Source organism: Tachypleus tridentatus, chromosome 10, assembly GCF_004210375.1.
Source record: "Tachypleus tridentatus isolate NWPU-2018 chromosome 10, ASM421037v1, whole genome shotgun sequence".
In the NCBI taxonomy this organism is placed as follows: Eukaryota; Metazoa; Arthropoda; class Merostomata; order Xiphosura; family Limulidae; genus Tachypleus; species Tachypleus tridentatus.
Genome location: NC_134834.1, coordinates 178,296,364 through 178,321,146, shown reverse-complemented (window position 1 = coordinate 178,321,146; position 24,783 = coordinate 178,296,364). Strand labels below are relative to the sequence as shown.

The 24,783-nt window shown below is 35.5% G+C and overlaps 1 protein-coding gene across 6 annotated transcripts in view; it reads left to right on the top strand.

The window, feature by feature from the left end:
• Window positions 1–4,056: 4,056 nt before the first annotated feature.
• The window catches only part of LOC143231019 (dihydropyrimidine dehydrogenase [NADP(+)]-like), a 91,429-nt gene continuing 70,702 nt past the window's right edge, over window positions 4,057–24,783 (top strand). For all 6 annotated transcript variants that reach the window (XR_013016752.1, XM_076465488.1, XM_076465485.1 and 3 more), the window contains exons 1-9: window positions 4,057–4,234; window positions 5,800–5,910; window positions 7,694–7,776; window positions 10,203–10,290; window positions 14,567–14,728; window positions 17,454–17,650; window positions 20,806–20,887; window positions 22,836–22,920; window positions 23,802–23,909. Coding sequence is in view for 5 of the 6 variants with exons in the window: in XM_076465488.1 (XP_076321603.1) it covers window positions 4,178–4,234; window positions 5,800–5,910; window positions 7,694–7,776; window positions 10,203–10,290; window positions 14,567–14,728; window positions 17,454–17,650; window positions 20,806–20,887; window positions 22,836–22,920; window positions 23,802–23,909 (973 nt within the window). In the remaining variant the exon portion in view is untranslated. The remainder of the gene's footprint in view (window positions 4,235–5,799; window positions 5,911–7,693; window positions 7,777–10,202; window positions 10,291–14,566; window positions 14,729–17,453; window positions 17,651–20,805; window positions 20,888–22,835; window positions 22,921–23,801; window positions 23,910–24,783) is intronic.

The window sequence follows — 24,783 nt, the reverse complement described above, 5'->3', positions numbered from 1 at the left end:
AGAAAAATATTTTTTGTGGTTTCACTTTTGTCGAGTCCAGCATGGCCAGGTGGTTAAGGCGCTCGACTCGTAAATCGAGGGTCGCGGGTTCGATTCCCTGTCATACCAAACATACTTGCTCTTTTCAGCTTTGGGGGGTTATAATGTTTCGATCAATCCCACTATTTGTTGGTAAAAGAGTACCCCAAGAGTTGGCGGTGAGTGGTTATGACTAGCTGCCTTCCTTCTAGTCTTATACTGCTAAATTAGGAACGACTAGCGCAGATAGCCCTTGTGTAGCTTTGCATGAAATTCAAAACAAACCAAACCTTCTGTTATAATGAGATCACAAAAAGAAGACACTACAGGTGATGTCTCATAACTTTGGTTGGTCTTCTCAATCAAGAAAAACAAAATCCCAATTTGTTTTCAGGATATAATTTATCAAAATGGGTTTATAAGAATGGCATCTCTCAACTCATTCTCAGTTGGTGTAAATATTCAGTACTGTTCCAGCTGAAAGATCATTCTCTGCTTTACGTTGAATCAAAGCTTAGTTACGTTCTACCACTGGACAAGAAAGACTGTCTCATGTCGCCATTTTGAATATTGAACGGGAAATAAATTTTGTGATGGAGAACAAAATGAAAGAGATGATCAGTGCTTTTGCTCATCAGAAGAATCGTGAAAACTTATTGCTTATTTGAATTTTATTTGGTCTTATGTCATATGCATCAGAAAAGTAAAAACACTACCTGCAATGTAAAAATTATGTTTACAGTTTTTGATTCTTAAAAGCAAATATATGTTGTAACATTTTCGGAGCAATCAGTGTACTAAAGATGTATATTTATATTTTTTGAATCTTACTAACAAAGACATTATGCTACTTTTTTTTAGTCTGGGTATTGACTCCCCAGTTCTGAAATCTACCCTGCGGCCGTGATATATATATGTATACATTTACACGCAAGTTGTTAAATATGTGATCATATTTGTTAAAGACCAGATCAACCAGACTCAAGACCAAGAAGAGAAGCAGGAATTGCAAACACGCTACTGGGAAAAAGAACCGGGAAGTGAAGAAAAGTGCGAGAAAAGACAAGAGAAACTTTATTGAGAATCTGACCCAAGAAGCAGAGACTGCAGCGGGCCAAAGAAACATGAAGAGATTGTATGAGATTTCAAGGACCCTCTTTGGGAGAAACAGCAAACCCAGCTGCGCCATTAAAGACCAGAATGGCTGTACCATCACAGGGGAAGAGGATGAGAGAGCAAGATGGGCGGAACACTTTAAGGAAACACTCAACAGACCAGCACCATCTGTCCCACCGGATATCCACCACCTACTGAACTCCTCGATATCAACACCGGCCCCCCTACTAAGAATGAGATCACCAAGGCCATCAAGTCTCTCAAGTCAGGCAAAGCAGCGGGCCCCGATGGTATACCACCTGAAGCGCTGAAGGCAGATATCCAGATCTCAATTGACATGCTGCACCCACTCCTACACAAGATCTGGGAGCAAGAAAGAGTGGCAGAAGACTGGAAGAAAGGCCACCTTGTGAAGCTGCCAAAGAAAAGGGACCTGTCATCCTGCAACAACTGGAGAGGTATCATGCTGCTGTCCGTACCAGATAAAGTACTGGCAAGAATCATCCTAGAGAGACTAAAGATGGCACTGGACAAGACACTTCGAGAGGAACAGGCAGGCTTCCGGCAAGATAGATCATGCACAGACCACATCACCACATTGCGTATCATCATCGAACAGTCCCTGGAATGGCAGAGCCCTCTGTACTTAGTCTTCGTCGACTTTCAGAAGGTTTTGATAGTGTCGAAAGAAACATCATCTGGAGATTGATGCAGCACTATAGCTTTCCACCAAAGTTCATCACCATCATCTAACAACTGTATGAAGACGCCACCTGCCAAGTCATCCATGACGGGAAGCTGACGGAACCCTTCTCCGTGCAAACTGGCATTCGTCAAGGATGTCTACTTTCGCCGACGATCTTCCTGCTGGTGGTTGACTGGATAATGCGGCAGGCCACGGCAGGCAGGAGAACTGGTTTACAGTGGACCTTCACGAAGCAGCTGGAAGATCTGGACTTCGCAGATGACATCAGTCTTCTCTCCCACAAACAACAAGATGCACAGGAGAAACTGAGCCGGGTTGCAGAAGAAGCGGAGAAGACTGGCCTCCAAATTAACATCGGGAAGACGGAGGTCATGAGGGTAAACAACAGCCAGCAAGATCCAGTGCGACTACACCAAGAAGGCATCAAGGAAGTCGACAAGTTTGTCTACCTAGGAAACGTCGTCAGCAAAAATGGGGGGACAGATGAGGACATCAAGTGCCGAATAAACAAAGCCCGACACACCTTCAATACTCTGCAGCCCATTTGGAGATCAACATCCTTTTCACTCCACAACAAGACCCGGATCTTCAACACCAACGTCAAGTCGGTCCTACTTTACGGCTCAGAAACCTGGCGGGTAACCCAGACCAATACCCATAAGCTCCAGACATTTATCAACAGATGTCTCAGGAACATCCTCAATATCAGGTGGCCGGAAGTTGTCTCCATCAGCCAACTGTGGGACAGGACCAGACAAGCCCCAGTCGAGAATGATATCAAAAAACGGAAATGGGGATGGATCGGCTACACGTTGCGCAAGCCTGCTTCTAGTGTCACCAGGCAGGCCCTTGACTGGAATCCACAAGGGAAGCGGAAAGTGGGTCGACCAAAACAGACTTGGCGCAGAAATAACGACGCAGAGGCGAAGGCAGCCGGTAAAACATGGGCCGAGCTGAAGAGGGACCCCCCAGAACCGCGTCCGCTGGAGAGGTGTTGTTGCGGCTCTATGTTTCTTAAGGAATCAAGAGGCATAAGAAGAAAGCTCACTACTAAAGTTCAGGTCTACAGAGGTCCAGAGGTTAAGGAGTTGGGTTGAGGATCGTGACAATTGAATTTTTTTATTTATTCGGTATTGTTCAAAACTATATTCTAAATCATTTGTACAGATGTTTTGCATTTATTTAATGCCCTTGTAAGCAGAAAGAATGTAATTGTGAAATTATTTTATACGCCACCTTAAGCCAAGATCACAAACTAAAGAACGAATGAAAAATTATTTTTTCCTTACTTCATCAGTTTCAATTTCTCTCAATCAGAATACAGATATTGAGCAGCTGCATGATAAGAATTATAATCGTGAGTGTATGTCATTTGATTTGAATTTTATGATTCTGAAAATAACATCTTTGGACTTCCAGTACTTCATTCTGTGTGTGTTTGTCTATAAAATATCTACACTGTCGTAACAATAAGGTTCAGATAAAAAAATGTTAAGGAGGTAATTCTTTTGTTCTTGAAGCGATATATAATTTTTAAAACAGAGTTTGAAATATAATAATTCATAGTGAAAAGCTGAAAAGTGTCTTAATGTATTGTCGTAAAATAGTATTAGCAGAACCTTTGTTTTTAAATTTCGCGCAAAGCTGCACGAGGGTTACCTGCACTAGTTGTCTTAAATTTAGGAGTGTAAGATTAAAGGGAAATCATCACCACCCACCGCCAACTCTTGGGCTACTTTTTTAGCATTGAACAGGAGATTGATTGTAACATAATAATGCTTTCACTGCTGAAAGGGTTACGATGTTTGATGTGGTAGGGATACGAGTCGAGAGATCTAACCACCTGACCATAATGAGTAGCTGGTTTGCTTCTTGTTAAGCCCAAAATTACACTATGAACTTTCTTTGCTATGCCCACCAGGTTTGTTGCAACACAAATTTTAGCGTCGTAAGACTGCAGATTTGTCACTGAGTCACTGGAACAGGATGAAAGATCGTCTTAAAACTGATAAAAAATTCTCACTATTGTATTCTTTCTTTTAGATAGATTGTTTTAATTAATTAAAAAATAATCGTTAGCAATACATTATCATATTACAGCTCTTGTGTGCTGTTAGTGTCAGATTATTTTTAATGATTTAAAATAGAACTTTTTTTTATTTTTAATCTGAATATATATTTGATTACGCCAAACAGTGCACTCTAGCGGGGCATCTTTTGTTAGCGAGATGAACAGAAGGCTGGTGCTTGTATTTCTTGTGCCTCTAGTCTTACCTTCATGAAGTTTTAACACCTATTCTCAACACTCTTTGTTGGAACAGCAGCTTTTCGTATATAATGGAAATGCTAAAACAAAGATGTTCTTTGGTTAGCAAAGACACTCCAGATATTGAGGTATGAATCACATAAAATATATATGTTTTTTATGTTTAAAGTAAATTATGGTATTGGGCTTTATATATGTTATTGTACTCAGATAAGCTATTTGATTTTCTCACCGATATAATATGTGATCTTGTGGTTCGATTTATTTGTTTACTTAGTTACTATTTATAAACCATTATTTTCAGGTTTTATTTAGTGTGGAAAGAAATTGAATGTATTAAAAAAATCTATATTTAAAAATAAAAATATTTCACATAAAATATCTGCTGACACATACATTCACACATAAAATCGTTTACATGTAACCGAAATTTTATTTTATACCACACAAACATTATTGAGATAAACTAATACAGTCAAATAACAAATGTTTGAAGAAAATAATTTGCAGGACCAAGTATTTAGGAAAGCTTTAGCAGCTGCTTTCCAAGACAAAACAATATGATGTTATTAATAAATAAAGTAAACTTTGTTGATAATTAAACACAGCTGTTCTTCAAAAGTGTGAAAGTGTCATGTGACCTTCTTACACATGGTTAAGAGTAAAGTCGAAGCTTGTAAGTCATGTGATATTCCGTTGTTGTTACATTCCCCACTTTTTTTTCAATGACAAATGTTCTTTTTTTATATAGAAGTACGAATAGCAGATTCAATGCAAGTACAGAATAATAATCAACTTCAATCTTCAGCTGCAGACAGTGTTAGAAAAAACAAACAAACCTTGTGTTGATTATTAAGATATAACTTAGATTTTTTAGGTCCTTTAATTAAACGAAATTATGTACAAAGTGAAAACAAACTTAACAACAGGTATTTGAAGGAATTAATCTCAAGAAACGGATTAAAGTAACACGTGTTTATAAAATCGAACCCTTATTTACAATCAAAACTCAAGTGTCATTCATATTTTGTTATTTATTTCCACCTGAAATATAAAAATACAGTTTACTGTCCCTATACCGTCAAAATAATCGTGTCTAATTTAAAATCAAAGTGTTTTTTAGGTGGTATTGTATTATTCATTCCATTTTTTTTAAAAGATGTTGATTCACAAACAAGTTTCATTTCGATTATAAACGTAAAATTAATGTTTATTTTTATGCACGAGTATTTAATAAATAAGAATTATTGCTACCCTCTTTTGTTCAGTCCCAAAAGAAATCAATATGAGAGAGAAAAAGTTACGTTTCACTTGATATCCAACTGAAAATGCTGAACTAGTATCTATAGTTGATCCTTTGAAAGGGAATAATAATAGTTGAACTATATGGTATGCTTACAGTTTGGAGTTGAATTTCGGGAAAGCTACACGACGACTATCTTTTAGCAACGAATAGTGGGATTGACCGGAACATTATAACGCCCCCACGTCTGAATGGGCGAGCATGTTGGGTGTGACATGGATTCGAACCCGTGATCCTCAGATTATGAGTCGAGTGCCTTATCCACCTGGCCATGCCGGGCCCGTGCTTAGAGTATATATATATGTATGTATTTTGTGTTTTGGTTAGTATCTTTCGAGAAACAAAATTCTGTACAGCTTACTGTTCTTTTTGTTTGTTTTTTACTCCTAGAATATTTTAGCTTTGAATCCGAAAATATACAGTCATGCTAGGCTGGTACCAAGTAGTGAAACGAAGACAACAAAGAAACTGTGGAAAAGAAATCAAGATAAACACTGTTCTGTAAGTGAAACCAACGAGACTTTCCATTTTTAATAATGTCCTATCCATGAATTCAAGCTTTCCTTTTAATCTATTCTTATGATACATTCAAACCTCTTTTATTTATCCTCAAGACTTGTGTTCGTTCTATCATCGTCGTTTAATTTATAAACAATATACACTCGAAATACATGACAGAAAAGAAAAGCAGTTATTTAGTGTGAGCCTGACAACGTGACGTAGTGGGTGGGTTTTTTTATAACAAAGCCACATCAGGATATTTGCTGACCCCACCGACGGGAAGCGAACCCCTCATATTAGCGTTGTAAACCCGTAGACTTACCGCTGTACTAACGGGGAGCATCTGACGTAGTGCTTTATGTTGTTATTGCAGAAAAGTATTCGGTCCCATCTAGTTTTCCAGATAGATCTAGTACACACACACACACACACACACACACACACACATGTATATATTATTCTTTTTCTTTTAAAATTTGATTTTGTAAATTTTAAGCTGTTGAAATGAAACTAGATAAAAGTAGCCTATTAGTAAAACTTACGTCTAAATACCTCGAAAGTTCTCTTTTTGATCATATTAATAATCAACATTGTGTAGCTTTGTGCTTAAAATACAAGCGAACAAACCAGCAGTCTAATGATACTGATGAGAACTAAAGGTCCTGTGTCCTATTCATCATAACAAGAGTTTGTTACTTTAAAATATTCAAACTAACCTAAAGTAAAAGCACGTTAAGAATGACAGGAAACCACTTGAAATAAAAATTATTTCGTAGAAAACTGGCAATACATAGAATAAATGTAGAATTTCATTTTCTATGAATATGTTACACTTTACTCTTCAATCGACCACATATTGGAGCCCCTTGGAAAAAAAGATTAAAACATACAACGACCATGTGATTGCATACACACCTGTTCTTCTTCTGGGAGAAAGGTCGTTCTTTTCGTGACAGATAACTGATATCTTCAGTTTGTTTGAGCAAATGATTTTTCGTAATAATTCCCAATCATAAATTTGCGGTAATTTTTGGTTTATTTTTCACAGGCGTTGATAGGATGCGAATGCACTTCCGTGTTTTCCTGACTTTCCTATTCAGATCGTACCTAGCTTGATATCATAATGATGTGGATGATGTGGTGTCACACACACCATGCCTGATCTGGTCCTGAAAACGTCCTCCTCGACAAGCTTTCATGTGGCAGGAAAAAAGTTCAGAAATTGAGGCGCTATTTACGCTTATGTTATCGATTAAATTCAACTAAAGTGGGAATAGACAGTTAAAAAAGGAAGTATTATGGGAGAAAAAGTGAAATTGGAATTCTGTAACTGATGAAATCCGGATAAATCCAGCGTGACCGACCCACTTTTGGGTTTTGTACCTATTGAATATGACATTGTTATTATAATGGAAGTTCTAATGAAATATTTTACAACTAGTAAGACTTTCAGTATGTAGTTGACATGGCGAACAAAAAACACTTATAATCGTAACAGTAATAACGTCTTGCTAATATAGTACATAAGTATATGTGATTGTATAGTGATTTGTAATATGGGTTTTTAAGATTTTTACATCCATGTACCTAAAGCACATGAAACTTGTCATCTCAAAAACTGCGACATATCCATTCGTATGAGCACCTCTGACTTTGAACACTCGCATTTTCATTTACGAAATGTTTTCGTGTAATTATTGAACATTATAGTTTTAACATGGATATTAATGCAAGTTTTATCTGTTTTATATTTAGTAAGTTTTTTTTTGTTTTCTCTCATTAGTCATCGAAATTGCTAGAGAAAAACTTTGACGATGTTAAACGTACTACACTGAGTGAAAGTGGTGCTCTGAAGGAAGCATCAAGGTAAGTTAATAAGCAAATACTTAGTCCAGTAATAAAATGTTTTGACGTTTTTACTTTATCGTAGGCCAGATTATTTGGTAAAACGAATAGAGAAGAGTTCAGTCTACTTAACGATAACAAAAGTAAAATGTTTTATTTCTTCAAGTTCAAATTTAACAGTTAGCGTTACTAAAGTTTGAATTTTTTTTTTTTAAATTCGAGAAGTAAGGACAGAGCTGGAGTGACCCAAGCTGTATATCATTTCTTGCATGATAAATTAAATAATTAAACGTACGATTTATTTTTCTGGATATTAACGGTTGTATGTTTGTTTGTGGTCTTCATTGTAATTTTGGTTTAAATGTTTCTAAATTCGGTTAACATTGCGTTTAAAGTAAAAAAAAACGAGGATGCCCAGAAAAAAATTATTTTATCTTCAACCCACTTGTGGTTGAAGGTTATTTGTACCAACATATGGAAATAAGGTGACTAACATTAACATTTACTAGTAAACTCTTAAACTTCCTTTTCAAAAATCTAAGTACACTAAGTGTATTCCTTATCTGGCATTCAGGTAAAATAATGTTACTTTTAAAAAGAAATTTTCAGACCAGCAAAGGAAGATCAAAGTCTAACAAACTCACTAATTAATTCTTGTCTAATTCACTTTAATGTATGGCTCAACTTGTTCCCAAGTAAATTAGTTTCCAGTGAATGCGACTGTCTTTAGAACTATAATCCTTCTTTTGGACTCTTCTCTGTTAAAGTTGGTCGTTTTTATCATCTTGGACTTCCATCTCTTGATTTCACTGGAATTTCAATCTCTGATGCTATAATTGTGGAGTATTGTACAGGAATTCCTTGTCATAGACATATGAAATAAATTGAAGGGAGTCTAACTTAACTGTGCGTCTACTTTCAGTGTCTATTCTTTCAGAATACCAACTTCTCACACGTCGTGTTGTGGACAAGTTTACTACACTAAGGATGAAGTCTAACTCTCCTTTTACTGGAAGTCTATTTCATCTTATTACTTCATCTCTGGAGACACTTTATCTGCTTTCATTACTAAAAATAAACATGGTGCAAGGCTTTCCATTAACGAATCATGGATTGATGTCTCTAAATAATACACTGGCAAATGGAGTTTTTATCTCCTTAAGCTAATCGTATCCTTTTTTATTGTCAACAGTTGATTCATTACATTCACAAATGTAATGGCCTTGTGCTGCACATTCGTGGAAGTTTCTTTATCTTGTTATCCTTAGAGAAAAGTTTAATACCCTAAATGCTTTCTCTAAAGTTATTGACAATGCACTTTCAAGTTTCAATTAAAATACCTTTTGTCCTATAGTTTATTTATTCATTCTAAATAAACAATTATGTAATTAGTAATATGAGTTCTTGAAATTCTCCAGAGGGCGTTGATGTTTCTACACTATATTATGTGATAATCCAATAATTCCTAGATTGTTCCTAACGTAACGTTCCTGCAGTTGTTTGTGTTGTAAAGCTCTATTATCAACTGAACAGTTTTCTTAAGATACAAACATTTACTTTGCTCTAGTCTAGCTCGCATCTCCTCACCCACTAAGTTGGCAATGAATTAATTGTGTGTCAGAAAATCCATTAGATCACTTAGATTATCTGAATATGATAGTTGGACAAGTCTTTCCACTTCTTCAATAAATTCGGCTAAAGTCCTGTCCTTCATACATATTATATTTGCTATTTCAGCTCAGAAACTGATGAAGTGTAAAGTGTTCATAGGTATCCTTCGATGGTTCATGTCAAAATCAAGAATTTTATGAGCATTGTATGCTGCAAATAGCAATACGTAAATATATCCGCGATTTTCTGGAAACATTTCTGAAAGTTTTTATTAACAATTGATATAACTGCATGCCAAGTGAACTGGCAATAATTGTTATTTTGTAGAATTTCACACAAAGGGTCGTTTCTGAAGTGTTAGACGAGAGTCAACTTTTGAGCTACCATAATCGAAAAGTAGGATTTGATAATCACCTTAAAAACGCACCTGTGGCTCCAAAATGTATAGAACGATTTCTTTGACATTATTAATGAGATAAGTGGTAGGCAACTTAGAATATTCGTTCTAGCACATTATAAAAGCAAGTGTATCACTAGACTTAGTGTCGTTTTTCAGTGTCATGTTGCCAGGTTTAGCCTAACTTTGTGATATTTTAAAGACCCTATGGTCATATGTGTATAGACTGACTTTGATCAGAGCCATGTGGTCTTTACATATAAAACATGATGGTAATCTTTGCTGAAAGTGGAGTAGGAAGAGTGAAGTAGATTTATTTTAATTAATTTGTTTGTTTACACTTAATAACCTTTGTTGTTTTACACTTTTATTGAATACTTGAAAAGCAATTTACCCTGTTTTATTGCTGAAATAAAATTTAAAATATATAATACTGTAGGTGTTTGAAATGTGCTGACGCCCCCTGCCAGAAGAGCTGTCCGACACATCTTGACGTTAAGAGTTTTATTAACAGCATATCAACAAAGGTATGTTTTCATGGTCGTTATTTATGAAAACTGTTTATCTAGAAACATTTGGAGTGATATAACTATTTGTAATCAAATCTTTCAACTATGGAATAATAATAACAACTCAAGAAATATTTTCAGAATCTGGCGATCCTTCTTATGAGACCCCACAGTCATTAACTCCTCAACAGTTTAGCCAGCCGGAGTTGAATGACCTTGTGCGTGATTTGGGTCTCTCCAAAATGCAGCTGAAGTGTTAGCTTCCAGGATGCAAGAAAAGAATCAGCTGAGCCATACAACTAAAGTGTCGTACTTTCGAAATCAGGGAGCAGGCTTTTGTGCCATTTTTACAGAGGAGAATATGTTTTTTTTTATTGTCATAATATCTCAGGTCTTCTCCAGGAATTAGGGATGCCAGTATACCATCCAAATGACTGGCGATTATTTCTAGATTGTTCTAAGCAAAGTTTGAAGTGCGTTCTACTTCATAATGACAATGTCTATGCAGCTGTTCCAATTGGACACTCTGTGTATTTACGAGAGGAATATAATGACATTAAGACTGTGATTGACCTACTAAAATACCACAAGCAAAATTGGACAATTTGTGTGGACCTCAAAATGGTTAATTTCCTCCTAGGTCAACAAAGAGGATTTACAAAGTACCCCTGCTATCTTTGCATGTGGGACAGCTGAGCTCGAGAAAAGCACTGGAACCAGAAGGAGTGGCTCATACGTGAGACTCTGAAGGCAGGTATGCCAAATATTGTCAACGATCCAATTGTCAGTCGAGTAAAGATCATATTTCCTCCTCTCCATATCAAGCTGGGCTTGATGAAACAGTTCATGAAGGCGTTGAATACTGACGGTGAATGCTTCCAACACATATTTTCTGTGCTCCCTGGTTTGTCCTTCGAGAAGATCAAGGCAGGTGTTTTTTGATGGACCACAGATTCGTGCACTTGTGCGTGATCAAGAATTTGCCAGAAAGATGAACGACAAGGAAAGAACTGCATGGCTTTCATTTGTGGTGGTGATGGCAAACTTTCTCGGTAATAAAAAAGCTGACAACTATGAAACCCTTGTAGCGAATATGTTGTCAGCTTTTCGCGATCTTGGATGTAACATGAGTGTCAAACTCCATTACCTGTACAGTCATCTTGATAGATTCCCTGAGAACCCAGGAGCTGTAAGTGACGAGCAAGGCGAGCGGTTCCATCAGGACCTCAAGACCATGGAAGAGCGTTACCAAGGGAGATGGGACAAACATATGATGGCAGATTACTGCTGGAGCATTAAACGAGAATGCCCTGAGACAATCCACAAACGCAAGTGCTACAAGCAGAAATTCATGACTGAGTAGACTGCAATTGAGCTTTGCCTCCTCATAGTAGCAAATGTCTTATCTACTAATCAGTTTTATATAAATCAATTGAAATATAACTTGATATAAAATTGAATTTATATAAATAACTTGAATACATTTATACTATCTTGCATTTTCTTTTTTATTACCCAGCTATATTAAAGAGTTTTATAACATATTTTATTACATATTTTTCATGATAGACTACGACGTCAATGTGATGATTACGAAATTTTGAGATTTTCAAATACCTTGATTGCAAAAAAAGTAGAGCACTGAGGAAAAAACTAACTTCAGATCTGAAATCAGGGCAAGAAATTATGTAATACCAAGTGTTTGATATAAATGCAACAAAAACTTTGTTGACCTGTGTAATCTAAGAATTACTCCAAGAAATTTCGTATTCAGACCCCATTATTTTGTGCAAATAACCGGGTTTGGCTGATGAAAGTGAAGCAAATTATTTCGAAATATTTGGTCTAAAAATTGTTACTTTATTAGTCAATACACTCTGGTGTGGTATTTAGTATTCGATGTTGACAAGATTTGAAGGCAAAAGCAACACACAGAGCTTTGAATTTTCGAGTAGGTTATTTGAACATAGAGGTAATCACATATTTTTATTTCCATTAACTTCTGATTTTAAAAAAAAATTACTATTACTCTAACAATAAATGCACCTAATTTAAATATTCTGGACTTATGATATTAGAAAATTCTGGCTACGAATGATTGGTATTATTGGTTGATTAGTAGGTCTTGTTCATTCAGTTTTCATAATTATTAATTGGGGTCTCTCTTCAGCAGGGTGCTGAGTTTCTGTAACAATTTTTCTGCATTTTCTTCATTTAGTGTTCAAATTTTATGAACCACAAATTCGTTCGAATTCATCAATGGGATGCTCTTTGACAAGTAGGTTGACATTGTACTAGATGTTATACACTGTCCATCATATCGTCTCTTCTGTGCTGTCAAACAAACTACAGTTGATTGTTTCTGAACAATTTGATCTTCGATTCTTCAGTAAAGGACAAAGGATGCAGCGTTTCCAGTTCTACTGCTTGCACGCCTATATTTGTTTCATTTTCTGATTTGGTTACCTTTCCTCAGAAGAGGTTACTGAGTGGCTAATTAATGCCTACTGATATCACTTCGTACTAGTGTGTATGCTGTTCCTCTCGATATAACACTTGTATTTATAGCTAAAACTTTGGGAATATATGTATTCGATTTTACCGGACGTTTGGCGCAGATAGCCTAGCTGCTTTGTGTCATAAAACACTAAATCAACCAACCTACCATATGTATTCGAACCTTTTCTATATACTTAAAAATGCTTAACATCAGTCGTAGAACTTGGTTCTCCAAGTCGACCACATCTGTAAAAAAAGGTGCCAGTTTCGCATACCGTTGTGGAAACATTTAGTTTTTCGGCAATGTTTCGTATGGAATATCATTAGTCAACCAAATGTTTGATTACTTACACGCTTATCATGCGGTATTTTAGTCTTTGAGAGTCATGCTTAAATTCACACTAAAACTATTAAACATAATATATTACACATAATATGATATAATATTCATCGGTGTTAAGATCGCGACCTTTGGGGTGGGGAAAGTCAGGTACATTTTTTACTTCTTTCCCTCTCCTGTAAAGTTGTTTATTTTCGTTTCAATAAATGTTCACGCTGTATTTACACGATGTCCGGATTTTGTATTGGGACACCTCATCCGACCCTTTTCATAAGTCCGTGTCCATGAATAATACACTGTTAACGACAGGAATCAGGTTTCGATCCCTGTGGTGGGCAGAGCACAGGTAGTCTATTGTTTACCTTCATGCTTAATTACAAACAAACAATCAACCTAACAAATCATTTTAGAAATAGTCTTCTAAATCATAAGATCCTAAAAGTTTGAAATGAGAAATCATAGTTACTGTTGTTCGGTCAAACAGAGCTATAACATTGCAGTATTTGTTTGGGAAACCTTATGACTATATTTAAGTATTTAAAGGTGCGAAATGCTTGTTTGTTTGTTGTTAAGAGCAAAGCTGCACAAGGGGTTATCTGTACTGTGCTGACCAGTCATATTGAAATCTAGGCTTTTAGCGTTTCAAGCCTCCTGACATACTGTGTCAATTCTTTTTCTATATATTTTTTTATTAAACAACCTCGCGTGCAGTAAACATTTGTTTGTTTTTTGTTTTTTTTGAATTTCGCACAAAGCTACTCGAGGACTATCTGTGCTAGCCGTTCCTAATTTAGCAGTGTAAGACTAGAGGGAAGGCAGCTAGTCATCACCACCCACCGCCAACTCTTGGGCTACTCTTTTACCAACGAATAGTGGGATTGACTGTAACATTATACACCCCCACGGCTGTAGGAGGGCGAGCATGTTTAGCGCGACGCGGGCGCGAACCCGCGACCCTCGGATTACGAGTCGCACGCCTTACGCGCTTGGCCATGCCAAGCCATGCAGTAGACAACAAAACTCAACAAAGACATGTTTGTTTTATCGATATTTAAATTTAGGCCCGGCATGGCCGAGCGTGTTAAGGCGTGCGACTCTTAATCCGAGGGACGCGGGTTCGCATCTCCGTCGCGCTAAACATGCTCGCCCTTTCAGCCCTAGGGGCGTTATAATTTGACGGTCAATCCCACTATTCGTTGGTAAAATAGTAGCCCAAGAGTTGGCGGTGGGGGTGATGACTAGCTGCTTTCCCTCTAGTCTTACACTGCTAAATTAGGAACGGCTAGCACAGATAGCCCTCGAGTAGCTTTGTGCGAAATTCAAAAAAACAAAACAAACGATATTTAAATTTATCTGTGTTAAATAAATTACTTTCTTTGAGGTAGCATATCTTTATAATTAATTTTGACATATAACATTCTTCACAATACATTTGTTTATGTTTTCGTTTGACAGAACTACTATGGAGCAGCTGCAGCCATTTTCTCGGACAACCCCTTAGGCTTAACTTGTGGAATGGTCTGTCCAACAAGCGACCTTTGTGTTGGAGGCTGCAACTTGTATGCTACAGAGGAAGGACCCATTAACATAGGAGGGCTTCAACAGTTTGCTACGGAGGTTCGAGATACTAAACTTTCACGTTAGAAAAGTAGTGATATATTTGTTTTAAAAATATGTAAAAAATAATTTATTTTTATTCCACACATGTGGTTTTATTAACGGTAATAGTGAGTTATTTAATTACGACACTTTCATAAAAAGCAAAAAGATCACAAAAATTGTACATACGTAAAAGTACAGTCATATACAAACCATATTAGTAGTAAAAAATAACAATATTGTATCACAACAATATTTGACAGCATTTTCATACAAACGTTTTGTAGTTTACTTGCATCTTATAATTGAGACTGTTCAATTGATTGTTACTGTAGGTTTTTAGTGACTCTTCTGGAACTAGTTATTAAGTTTATTATGTGTTAAGTGATTGTACGAGGGCTATCTGTGCTAGCCGTCCCTAATTTCGCGGTGTAAGACTAGAGTGAAGGCAGCTAGTCATCACCACCCACCGTCAACTCTTGGGCTATTCTTTTACCGCTGAATAGTGGGATTGACCGTCACATTATAAAGTTTCCATGGCTGAAGGGGCGTGTTTATGTGTGTTTTCTTATAGCCAACCCAAATGGAGCTATTTGCTGAGTCTACCGAGCGGAATCGAACCCCTGATTTTAGCGTTGTAAATCCATAGACTTACCGTTATACTAGCGGGGGGCGGTGTAACGGGACATTAAAAAGAACAAATCAGGGCAAACTTAAATTAAAACTACTTTACATTTACTAATGGAACGATTTCCTGCGACTCATCCATATAAGGAGTACAGTAAAGCTGCCTACTCACCAAGTGTCTCTCAGTGACTCGGGAAGAAGGGGCAGAAAATTTTAGGGAAGCCAGAAATTAAAAAAAACTGAAATTTATCTAAACTTCTAATAAATGGTCATTGAAAGAAATCAAATGTAATGGTGTTTATAAAAGTTTATTTTTATTAAGTGATACAAAATGAGTTCATTATACCTAAAAGTTTAAAAATAATATGTGATCAGTATGTCGAGATTTTTCCGTTGGCCTGCTCCCCATCTATCCAGGATACACCTTTGAATTGTCTCTTCTGTGGGAAGTAGATTTTTTTTATTACGTTTTATATTAATTCTGAGATTAAATTTACTGTTATCTCGCATTCTTCTTAGTTAGTCGTTTTGGATTTCGGACCAGAGATTTATAAGAAATATAATTTCAAATCTATCTTTTGCTTGTCATAAAGTTACTCCAGGCCTGCGAATAATGAGAAATAAAAAATAAACTTTTGTTAGGAGTGATTCTAATAACTTTTACTGTCTCAGAAACCTCATTATATGGCCAACTTAAGAGTTATTATTATGTATCTGAAATTAGGCTTAGAAACTAAAATAAAAAAAATATTGTTTTAACGCCCTCTTTTTCGACCAGTGTATTACAAAACTTAAGTGTATTTCACATTTCTAATTAGTTAAGAAACAACAACAAAAACGAGTATACAGTTTTGTAAGTTCAACAGACTCCGTAACGAACCTCTGTTCACACTAATTATGTGTGAAAGGAAAAATAACATTTAATAAAATTACATGGAATTAAAGAACAACCTTTAACATTTGAAATTACAAGTTTCAGAAAGCAGTTCTTTCAGTGTCACAAAATAACTTTTTTTCAACCATTTTAGATTTTAAAAGAGAAAAATTCTACCGTGACGAGTGGTATTTATTAAATAATAACTTTTGAAATTTTAAAGAAAAAATCTAATATGTATTAATAGTGTGATGCTATATGTTCGCTATATTTTCAAGCATGCTTGTAACATACAAGTAAGAATAATAGCCGCAATAAATACAGAAACGCGAGAAGTGAAAGAAGAAACTGTATAAACAAACGTTGGCACCGAAACGAAAACGCAAAGTTTTACTAAACTTACAAAAACAAATAAAATCAGGAGGACGTGCTCATTGGATGAGACAAGTAAGACGGTTCTTATCTGAAGTCATTCTAGATTATAATCTGAGAAAGACAGAAAGTGCTATCCATTACATATATATCACAGTAAAGTCATATCGTCAAGATGGCACTGATCATCTGCGTCACTTGGGCACTACATAACTTAAACAGATATTTCTAACCTTTTACACAGTTAACTAGTTAACGTCACTAGAGAATATACATAGTACTAGATCATAAAATTCTCCAATGACAGTCTAAAATACCAATATTTCACGATTTTCAAAACTACTGCTGTGTTAAACATTAGTGTCACATTTCCTACTACGAAGGTTTACTTTGATTTCACTACAAAGAGACGAAAGCTATTAGTGAAATAATAATAATTATACGGACAAATGTGTCAGAATATTATATAATTTAACAAATTTTAACAGTTTTTTTTTGTAATTTTCAAAATAAACTTTATTCAACTACAAAATAATACTATTTAAATCGTATCTTTTCTAATATTCAACCTCTGTGACAAATAGTGTTTAAAAAACATGGACTTAAAAGGGAACTTTTATATTGCGATAATTTGTTTTTCATTCCCACTTAGCTGTTAAATCGTGGACTAACTGATTCGTATTCATTTTTTGTGTTTAATACATAGATAAAATTAAAAGATATAGGCTACAGTTAAAGAAGTGTAATAACTCGAGCATTTCCGAAAGGCAGATTTACCCTGTAGAAGAAAGTTCAACTTTCTGAAAGCGTATTGGTATTGGTAGTTTTATGTAACAAGTTAACACTTTTAAATATTTCTTTTTTTTTTAGGTTTTCAAAGCCATGAAGATTACCCAGATCCGTTCTCCGGAAATTCCTCCTTTAAAAGATCTTCCAGAAAGTTACCGTGCTAAGGTGGCGCTAGTGGGATGCGGACCAGCTAGTATCAGCTGTGCCACTTTTCTTGCTCGACTAGGTTACTCTAAACTCATTATATTCGAGAAGGAAGAATATCATGGAGGTCTGAGGTAGAAATTTTCACGACTTTAAAATTATGCATGAGACCCTAACAATGCTTTAGTGTATTTATAACTGTTATAATAGTTGACTTTTACGTATTTACAACAGGAAATTCGGAGTTCGAGTGTAAATAAACCATCGTGTAGCTTTATAGAAAACAACAACACTTTTATTAACTTATGGCCAACAGCTGTTGCTGTGAATCTAATGACTTCTAAGAAGAAGTTAGTGTGTTGGACTGTGCTAGTTTTTATGAACAAATACATAATTTAAATTTTGAAATTGATTATGAAGTCATGAAAAATCGCTGGTCCCAAAGATAAATGATATTTATATATTTCTTCGAAATAAATATATATTTCAAATAGGACCCCATATTTGTGGTGCACGTCAGCTGTGTAACTTGATAAAATAAAAAAACAACACTGTCCCAAATATATACATATAGAAAACATTATTATACCTCTAACAGAAATTTGGAAAAGTGAGGCACGTAATTACAGCCTTAACATAACTACTGTATTCAATTTTATCCGTGGAATTAAAAATCAAACATATTTTATTGAAATAACATGACGAACCCATCCCTCAAATAAACATTTACAAAATACAGTGTGGTAACTACCCAGCTTTTTTATATAAGTTAAAGAGGTTGTAAGTTAAAGATCAAGTTGAGAAAAAACAGAAAATTCACTTCCGAATCCATGAATATAAAAACGAAAGCACATGCAGATAGCTAACTATTAGTGTGGTTTAGCCAATACTTATCTATCTGCATGTGATTTCACCCTATAGTTTTTCTACACTAAATCATCCATCTTAATCAGTGTGACAAAAACTAAAAAATGCCTACCTTTGCTATTAGTTAAAGCAGTAGTAAAATTTCGGATCGATGGCTTACACGACTTTTTTCAAAGGCATGCAGAAAATTTTGGTCAAAATAGAATAACTTTGGATGTATAGCTTACATTTATACCAGCTTTGACACTTAGTTTTAAGTTGTAAAGGTCTATGAATATACCAAATTTGTAAAAAAAAAAAATCAAGTGTTAAGTTTGTTTTCTATCAAATAAATTTTCCGTACTTTTGACGCGAATAAAAAAAAAGCGGAAGAATTTCAATCAAAATTGGAGATTTGATATTTCGTGTACTTCTCAGTGGATTGTCTTGAAATTTGGTATGTCAAATAAGTGTCTAAAAGTGCTTGTATTACCATAGTTCGAGCTAGAGAAAGTGGAAAATTGTTAAACTGTCACTCGTTGTTATTAACACGTATTGTGTCCTGCAGGTTTTTCTGGGTGCACGACACATCATGGTTTGTCCTGACAGGCCTATCTTCACAAATGAACTAAATATGAAAAGAAACTGCCCGTAATTACTAATTTTACATATATTTCTTTGTCGAATCACGAATTTAATATTTCATAGGACTAAACTATCTGGTTTATTAAATCATGCAGTGATTACTGACTAATTAACTGTGAAATTCACTCAACCCCAATTTACTTTTTATATATAGTTCAATACTTTTCCTATGTTTTGGGGATAACTTTACACATTATAAGGCCTTGTCCAAATTTTTCCGGCTGGACAACGACATCTATACAAAAGTCAAGAAGTGTCTAGATTAAAACCATAGCCTACGACAATATTCATTAATCAAAATGAACAAAAGGTTATAGAGTTTGTTTTGAAGATGTATTTGTTTTTATTATAAATAAGAATAGTGTGTATATATACATACTGCTCAAAAAATTAAAGGATTAAGTACATATTTCAGTATATTTTTGTGATAACTAAATTTATGTATGAAAATCATATCTGTTCGTCTACAAGTGTATTTTTTTAAGCTTGTGAGTGAAGTTTGAAACAACTGAATCGAAACTCAACTCACTCAAGGAGAATACAACAAAAGGTACCCTATATAAAGCTGTTACATGAAACTATGAATTCCTCATCAGTTCTCGAAACAAACACCAACATGGATCTTTTGCGGCTCGTTTTGTCAGTGTGTACTTTCATCTTGTGTACCGAAGCAGTCAGGCGCCTTCTGACAGAGAACGAGATGGCCAGTGCGGTCCAGATGCTGGAGAATGGCCAGACTCAAAGGAGAGTGGCACAGCGCATCGGTGTGTCACCAAGCGTCATCAATCGACAATGGCGACGCTACAAAGAGACGAACTCTTAAGGCAGGAGATCAGGTCAAGGTCATCATCGCTGCACAACAACCAGAGAGGACCGCTATATCGTGACTACCGCTCTTCGGGACAGGTTAGCTACAGCTTGGTCACTGCGAAATGGTCTTCAGCATTCCACTGGAACCCGTGTATCTACCCAAACAGTTCGCAATTGTTTGCACGAAGGACGCCTTAGAGCCAGACGGCCAGCGAGAGGCATATTCTGACAGGGCGGCACCGTGGAGCCATGTTGGAGTTTGCTTGTCAGCACCTGGACTGGGAACTTTGTCAATGGGCCACCGTGCTGTGGACAGACGAGAGCAGATTCGCTGTGTCTCGTGATGATGGACGTGCTAAAATGTGGAGACGCCAAGGAGAGCGATTTTCCGCCTGTAACACTGTGCAAGTCGTAATCAGTGATGTCGAGAAAACCCACTTGTAGAGAAATATATATGTAAAAGCGACTCGTTTGGGTTGAGAAAATATTTTACGTAGAGGAGTGAACAACGTTTCGACCTTCTGACGATGACCGAAGAAGATTTGGTTTGAATTTTGCTCAAAGCTACTCGAGGGCTATCTGTGCTAGCCATCTCTAATTTAGCAATGTAAGACTAGAGGGAAGGCAGCTAGTAATCACCATCCACCGCTAACACACAGACTACTCTTTTACCAAAGAATATTGGGATTGATCGTCACATTATAACGCCCCCACGGCCGAAAGGGCGAGCACGTTTAGTGTGACGGGGAGTCGAACCCGCGACCCTCAGATTACGAGTCGAGTGCCTTAATCACCTGGCCATGCCGGGCCGTGACGTAAAGTATTAACATTAATTATAATTTATGCATTAGACGTATTTATTACAGCCCATAATAAAGCCGTAATTATAACATTACTTTTTATGATGATTGTGTAGAGTATTGACTATAGGGTAAAATGACACAGAAAAAAAGTAAATAAATAGAGTTTATTTGTTGTGATGTTTCAGCTCTTCAGAAATTCCTCAATACCGTCTTCCATATGAAGTAGTACAATTTGAAGTCGAACTTATGAAAGATCTAGGTGTCCAGGTAGGGGAGTTTCTAACTTAGACTCAGCTTTGTGATTAATTTACAAGGGATATAAATAAAGCTCAACATTTTTTAATGTTCTTAAAGATAAACTTCTAATGTGGCCTTCTAGAGTCAGGTTTCATTAAGTAAGATTATTATTCTTTCTTTTTTATGTTCTACAGTTTATCTAAGCCAATTTCTTACTTGCCACCTTACACCTTTTATTATTTTGTTTGTTTGCTTGTTTTGAATTTCGCGCAAAGCTATACGAGGACTATCTAGCTAGCCATCTCTAATTTAGCAGTGTAAGACTAGAGGGAATGCAGCTAGCCGTCACCACCCAACGCCAACTCTTGGGCTACTCTTTTACCAACGAATAGTGGGATTGACTGTACATTATAACACCCCCACGGCTGAAAGTGCGAGCATGTTTGGAGTGACGGATATGTTATTTTGTTAAATGTGCAGTTCTTACTAGTTATAACAAATTTCTGTTTCAAACCAGTTCCTCTCCTCGTGGTACAGCTGCATGTCTGCGGACTTATAACGTTAAAAGCTGAGTTTGATATCCATGGTGGTAGAGTTCAGATAACACGCTGTGTAGCTTTGTGCTTAATTCCACAAAAAAAAAAAATAAAATAAACAATAAATTGTATTCTAATTTATTAACTTAACTCAGGTCTTGAAAGTTTCAAGAAGCCGCCATAGTTTGCAATGCTTTTAAATGCTTGTATCAAACACATAAAAATTGTATAAATGTACACCAGAATTAAAGCAACAGTTAGTAATATTAAACCTTCTAGCTCCCCTGTATTCCTGAAATATGTTCTGTCAGTACTATTGGACACTTTAATGTGTACCAAACATACATGTAGGTCATGGGTACTGTAAAAGTGTAGATGTAATATTTGTTCCTAGTCGCGACTCGCAAAACATGTGCGATAGTTGTTATGCCATTCACTTGAATTTTCCTTATTCATCCATTTTCACTCACTGCTTTTAAGCTACGCTTTCTTATAGGAGTTATGTGTTAGTTCAATAAATCTTGGCATATTTGAAAATTGTATGCGGTAAGAAAAACAAACTCATGTAGACATAAACTCATTTAATAAAACTACACGAACGTAACTTTATTTAATGATGATATTACACGCAAAGTAAGCAACAAAGTATAGTAATGGTATTCACAAGAGTGTAAAGAGTACGAAACAGTTATTATCGTTCAGTGTATAATACGATTTTACGAGTTGAAACAAAAAAGCCATAGAAACGAAGAGGAATACCTGTGGTACAGAAAAAATACGTAAAAGGTGCTTCTAGCCGTTCGTGACACGAACCGGACCTAAACTATTGCAAATTACAATAAATGTAAGGAAGCAAAATAAGCTACGTATCTTGAAACATATGAATATGTATTCACAGAGTGATAAGCATGCGGTTTTGAACGAACTGCGCATGCCTATTTTAGCCCAAGGAAGTTGGGAAAGCCCATATCAATTGTATTTATTGTGATATTAATTTTTCAAGAAATTACATGCTGGTTAAGTTGTCCTTGTGTCAAATTATGTGGAAATGAAGGCTAATTAAATTTTGGATCGAAGCTAATTGTCACATCGTGTGCCATACTCGTTGCGTTAAAATTTTCACTAAGCAAAACTCAGATAAGGTGATTGTAAATGGAAAAAGGAATATGCAATCAGGATTCCTCAGACAAAGGCCTATTTAATCATATGTGGTTTGTAGAGTTTTATGGAGAAATGTTCGAGAAAAGTTCCGGACAGACAAACGTAAGCGTATTTATTATTTATACATATTACCAATGTTGGTCATGTACTTATAACTATGGGAAGTTCTGTGCTAAAGTAGCTTTTTTACGACACAAACTGAGATAGACAATGCTAGACGTCTGTAGCATGTAAACAAAATACAATAATAAAGGTTAACACAATGACATGTTTTCCTACAGGTTGAATATGGCAAAGCACTAGGAAGAGATTTCACTCTAATGTCATTGAAAGAAGAGGGATTCGAAGCCGTGTTCTTAGGAATAGGTATAAGCATTATATCTTTAAGAAATATTTTTTCTATAAGAGTTTCAGACAAGACAACCCAAATATATTTACTTTAACTAATATATGATTTCCTATAGAATTTAGAGTTTCTCTTCTTTTAAAAAAAGTAACTTAAGTAATGCTATGTATGAGTTTTAATATTTTTGCTTATTCAGGTTGTTGTTTCCATAACTTGTAAAGTTTTATAGTACGTGTTTAAATCGTCACGTTATAACTGCAATTTAAACATAGTACGTCTGCCAAAGTTAACGGACTGAAAATGCCTATTGTAAGGAAAGGAGACGACGTTTCTCCGAAACTATGACTTATTTTATTTTTACAGACAGTTACAACCCATTAAAGATATCAAACCAACCACAATTTAGTTTGATGTATAAAATATGATGTTTTTATTTCACTTTCTTTTGTTTTTGTTTTATTTTAATGTCTTGGTTAACCAAGAAATTGGCGGAGGAACCAGGGGGCATTGGTGACACGTGCCCCTACTTTTTATAAAATAGTAAAGCGTCCCTTTGAAAAATAAAAATAAAAACGTAGCGTTAAAGACGAAATAAAGTCTTGTAAAGCCTAAAAGTGGAAAGCAAGCTGGAGTGTTTAGAATTTTCGCTGGTTCGATTTTGGTTGGCATTTCTTTTTAGCGAATCAGTAAAAACGAGAAAGGTGCATCTCAAGATTCAATTTGTTTCTGCAGATTGTGAACCAGAAGTATGAAAAATTTACATAAATAATTATTCATTGTGTCAAAAGGATGTTTCTTTAGATTGTAAAGGAAAACAATGTAATTAATTATACCTCTACAGTTGTTTTTTTCGTTTGACGATAAAGCTACGTAAAACGGATGTTTGCATTGTTTTCTGCAGGATTACCAGATTCGAAGAATATTCCTGTTTTTAAAGGGTTGACGAATGAAAGCGGCTTCTACACTTCTAAAGATTTTCTTCTACTTGTTTCCAAAGCCAGTAAACCTAGTAAGCTTTCGTTTATATTTTGTTAAAATTAACAAATTGATGTAAAAGAAAGATCAACTGTATTATTTTACCATGTTTTCTATCCTTGATATTTAAAGTTTTCAAATGTCTTCACGAATTACAGAGGTAATGTTTGTCGTGAAATCCATTCAAATGTGTAATTCTCACCCTAATTCTGATTTATTAATGACTCGCACGATATTGAAAAAGTCACACTTTACCAACTTAATTTAGTTCACACCATAACACTCGTTGTTCAGGTAATTCAATAATATAAGAATTGCCTTAACAATTACTGTGCCTGTCGTATCTCAGCAGGCGTAGTGTTACACGAAGGGCACTAGATATTTCCAATGTCGTGTGTATATCTGTATATTCTTTTATTTGACGTACGGTCTTACGTTCGTAGAATTTTAATAAACAGTTTTAGTATTAAGTGTTCTAACCACCTAGACAATGTCCTAAGTTCGTAGAATTTTAATAAACAATTTTAGTATTAAGTGTTCTAACCACTTGGACAATGTCTTAAGTTCGTAGAATTTTAATAAACAATTTTAGTATTAACTGTTCTAACCACCTGGACAATGTCTTAAGTTCGTAGAAATTTAATAAACAATTTTGGTAGTAAGTGTTCTAACCACCTAGACAATGTCTTAAGTTCGTAGAATTTTAATAAACAATTTTAGTATTAACTGTTCTAACCACCTGGACAATGTCTTAAGTTCGTAGAATTTTAATAAACAATTTTAGTATTAACTGTTCTAACCACCTGGACAATGTCCAAAAGAGAATATTCTCTCATGATACTGGTTTTATATCTTGTGACCCACTCCTACAGGGAGTCAAATCAAACAATGGCCTGTGTATGAACTAT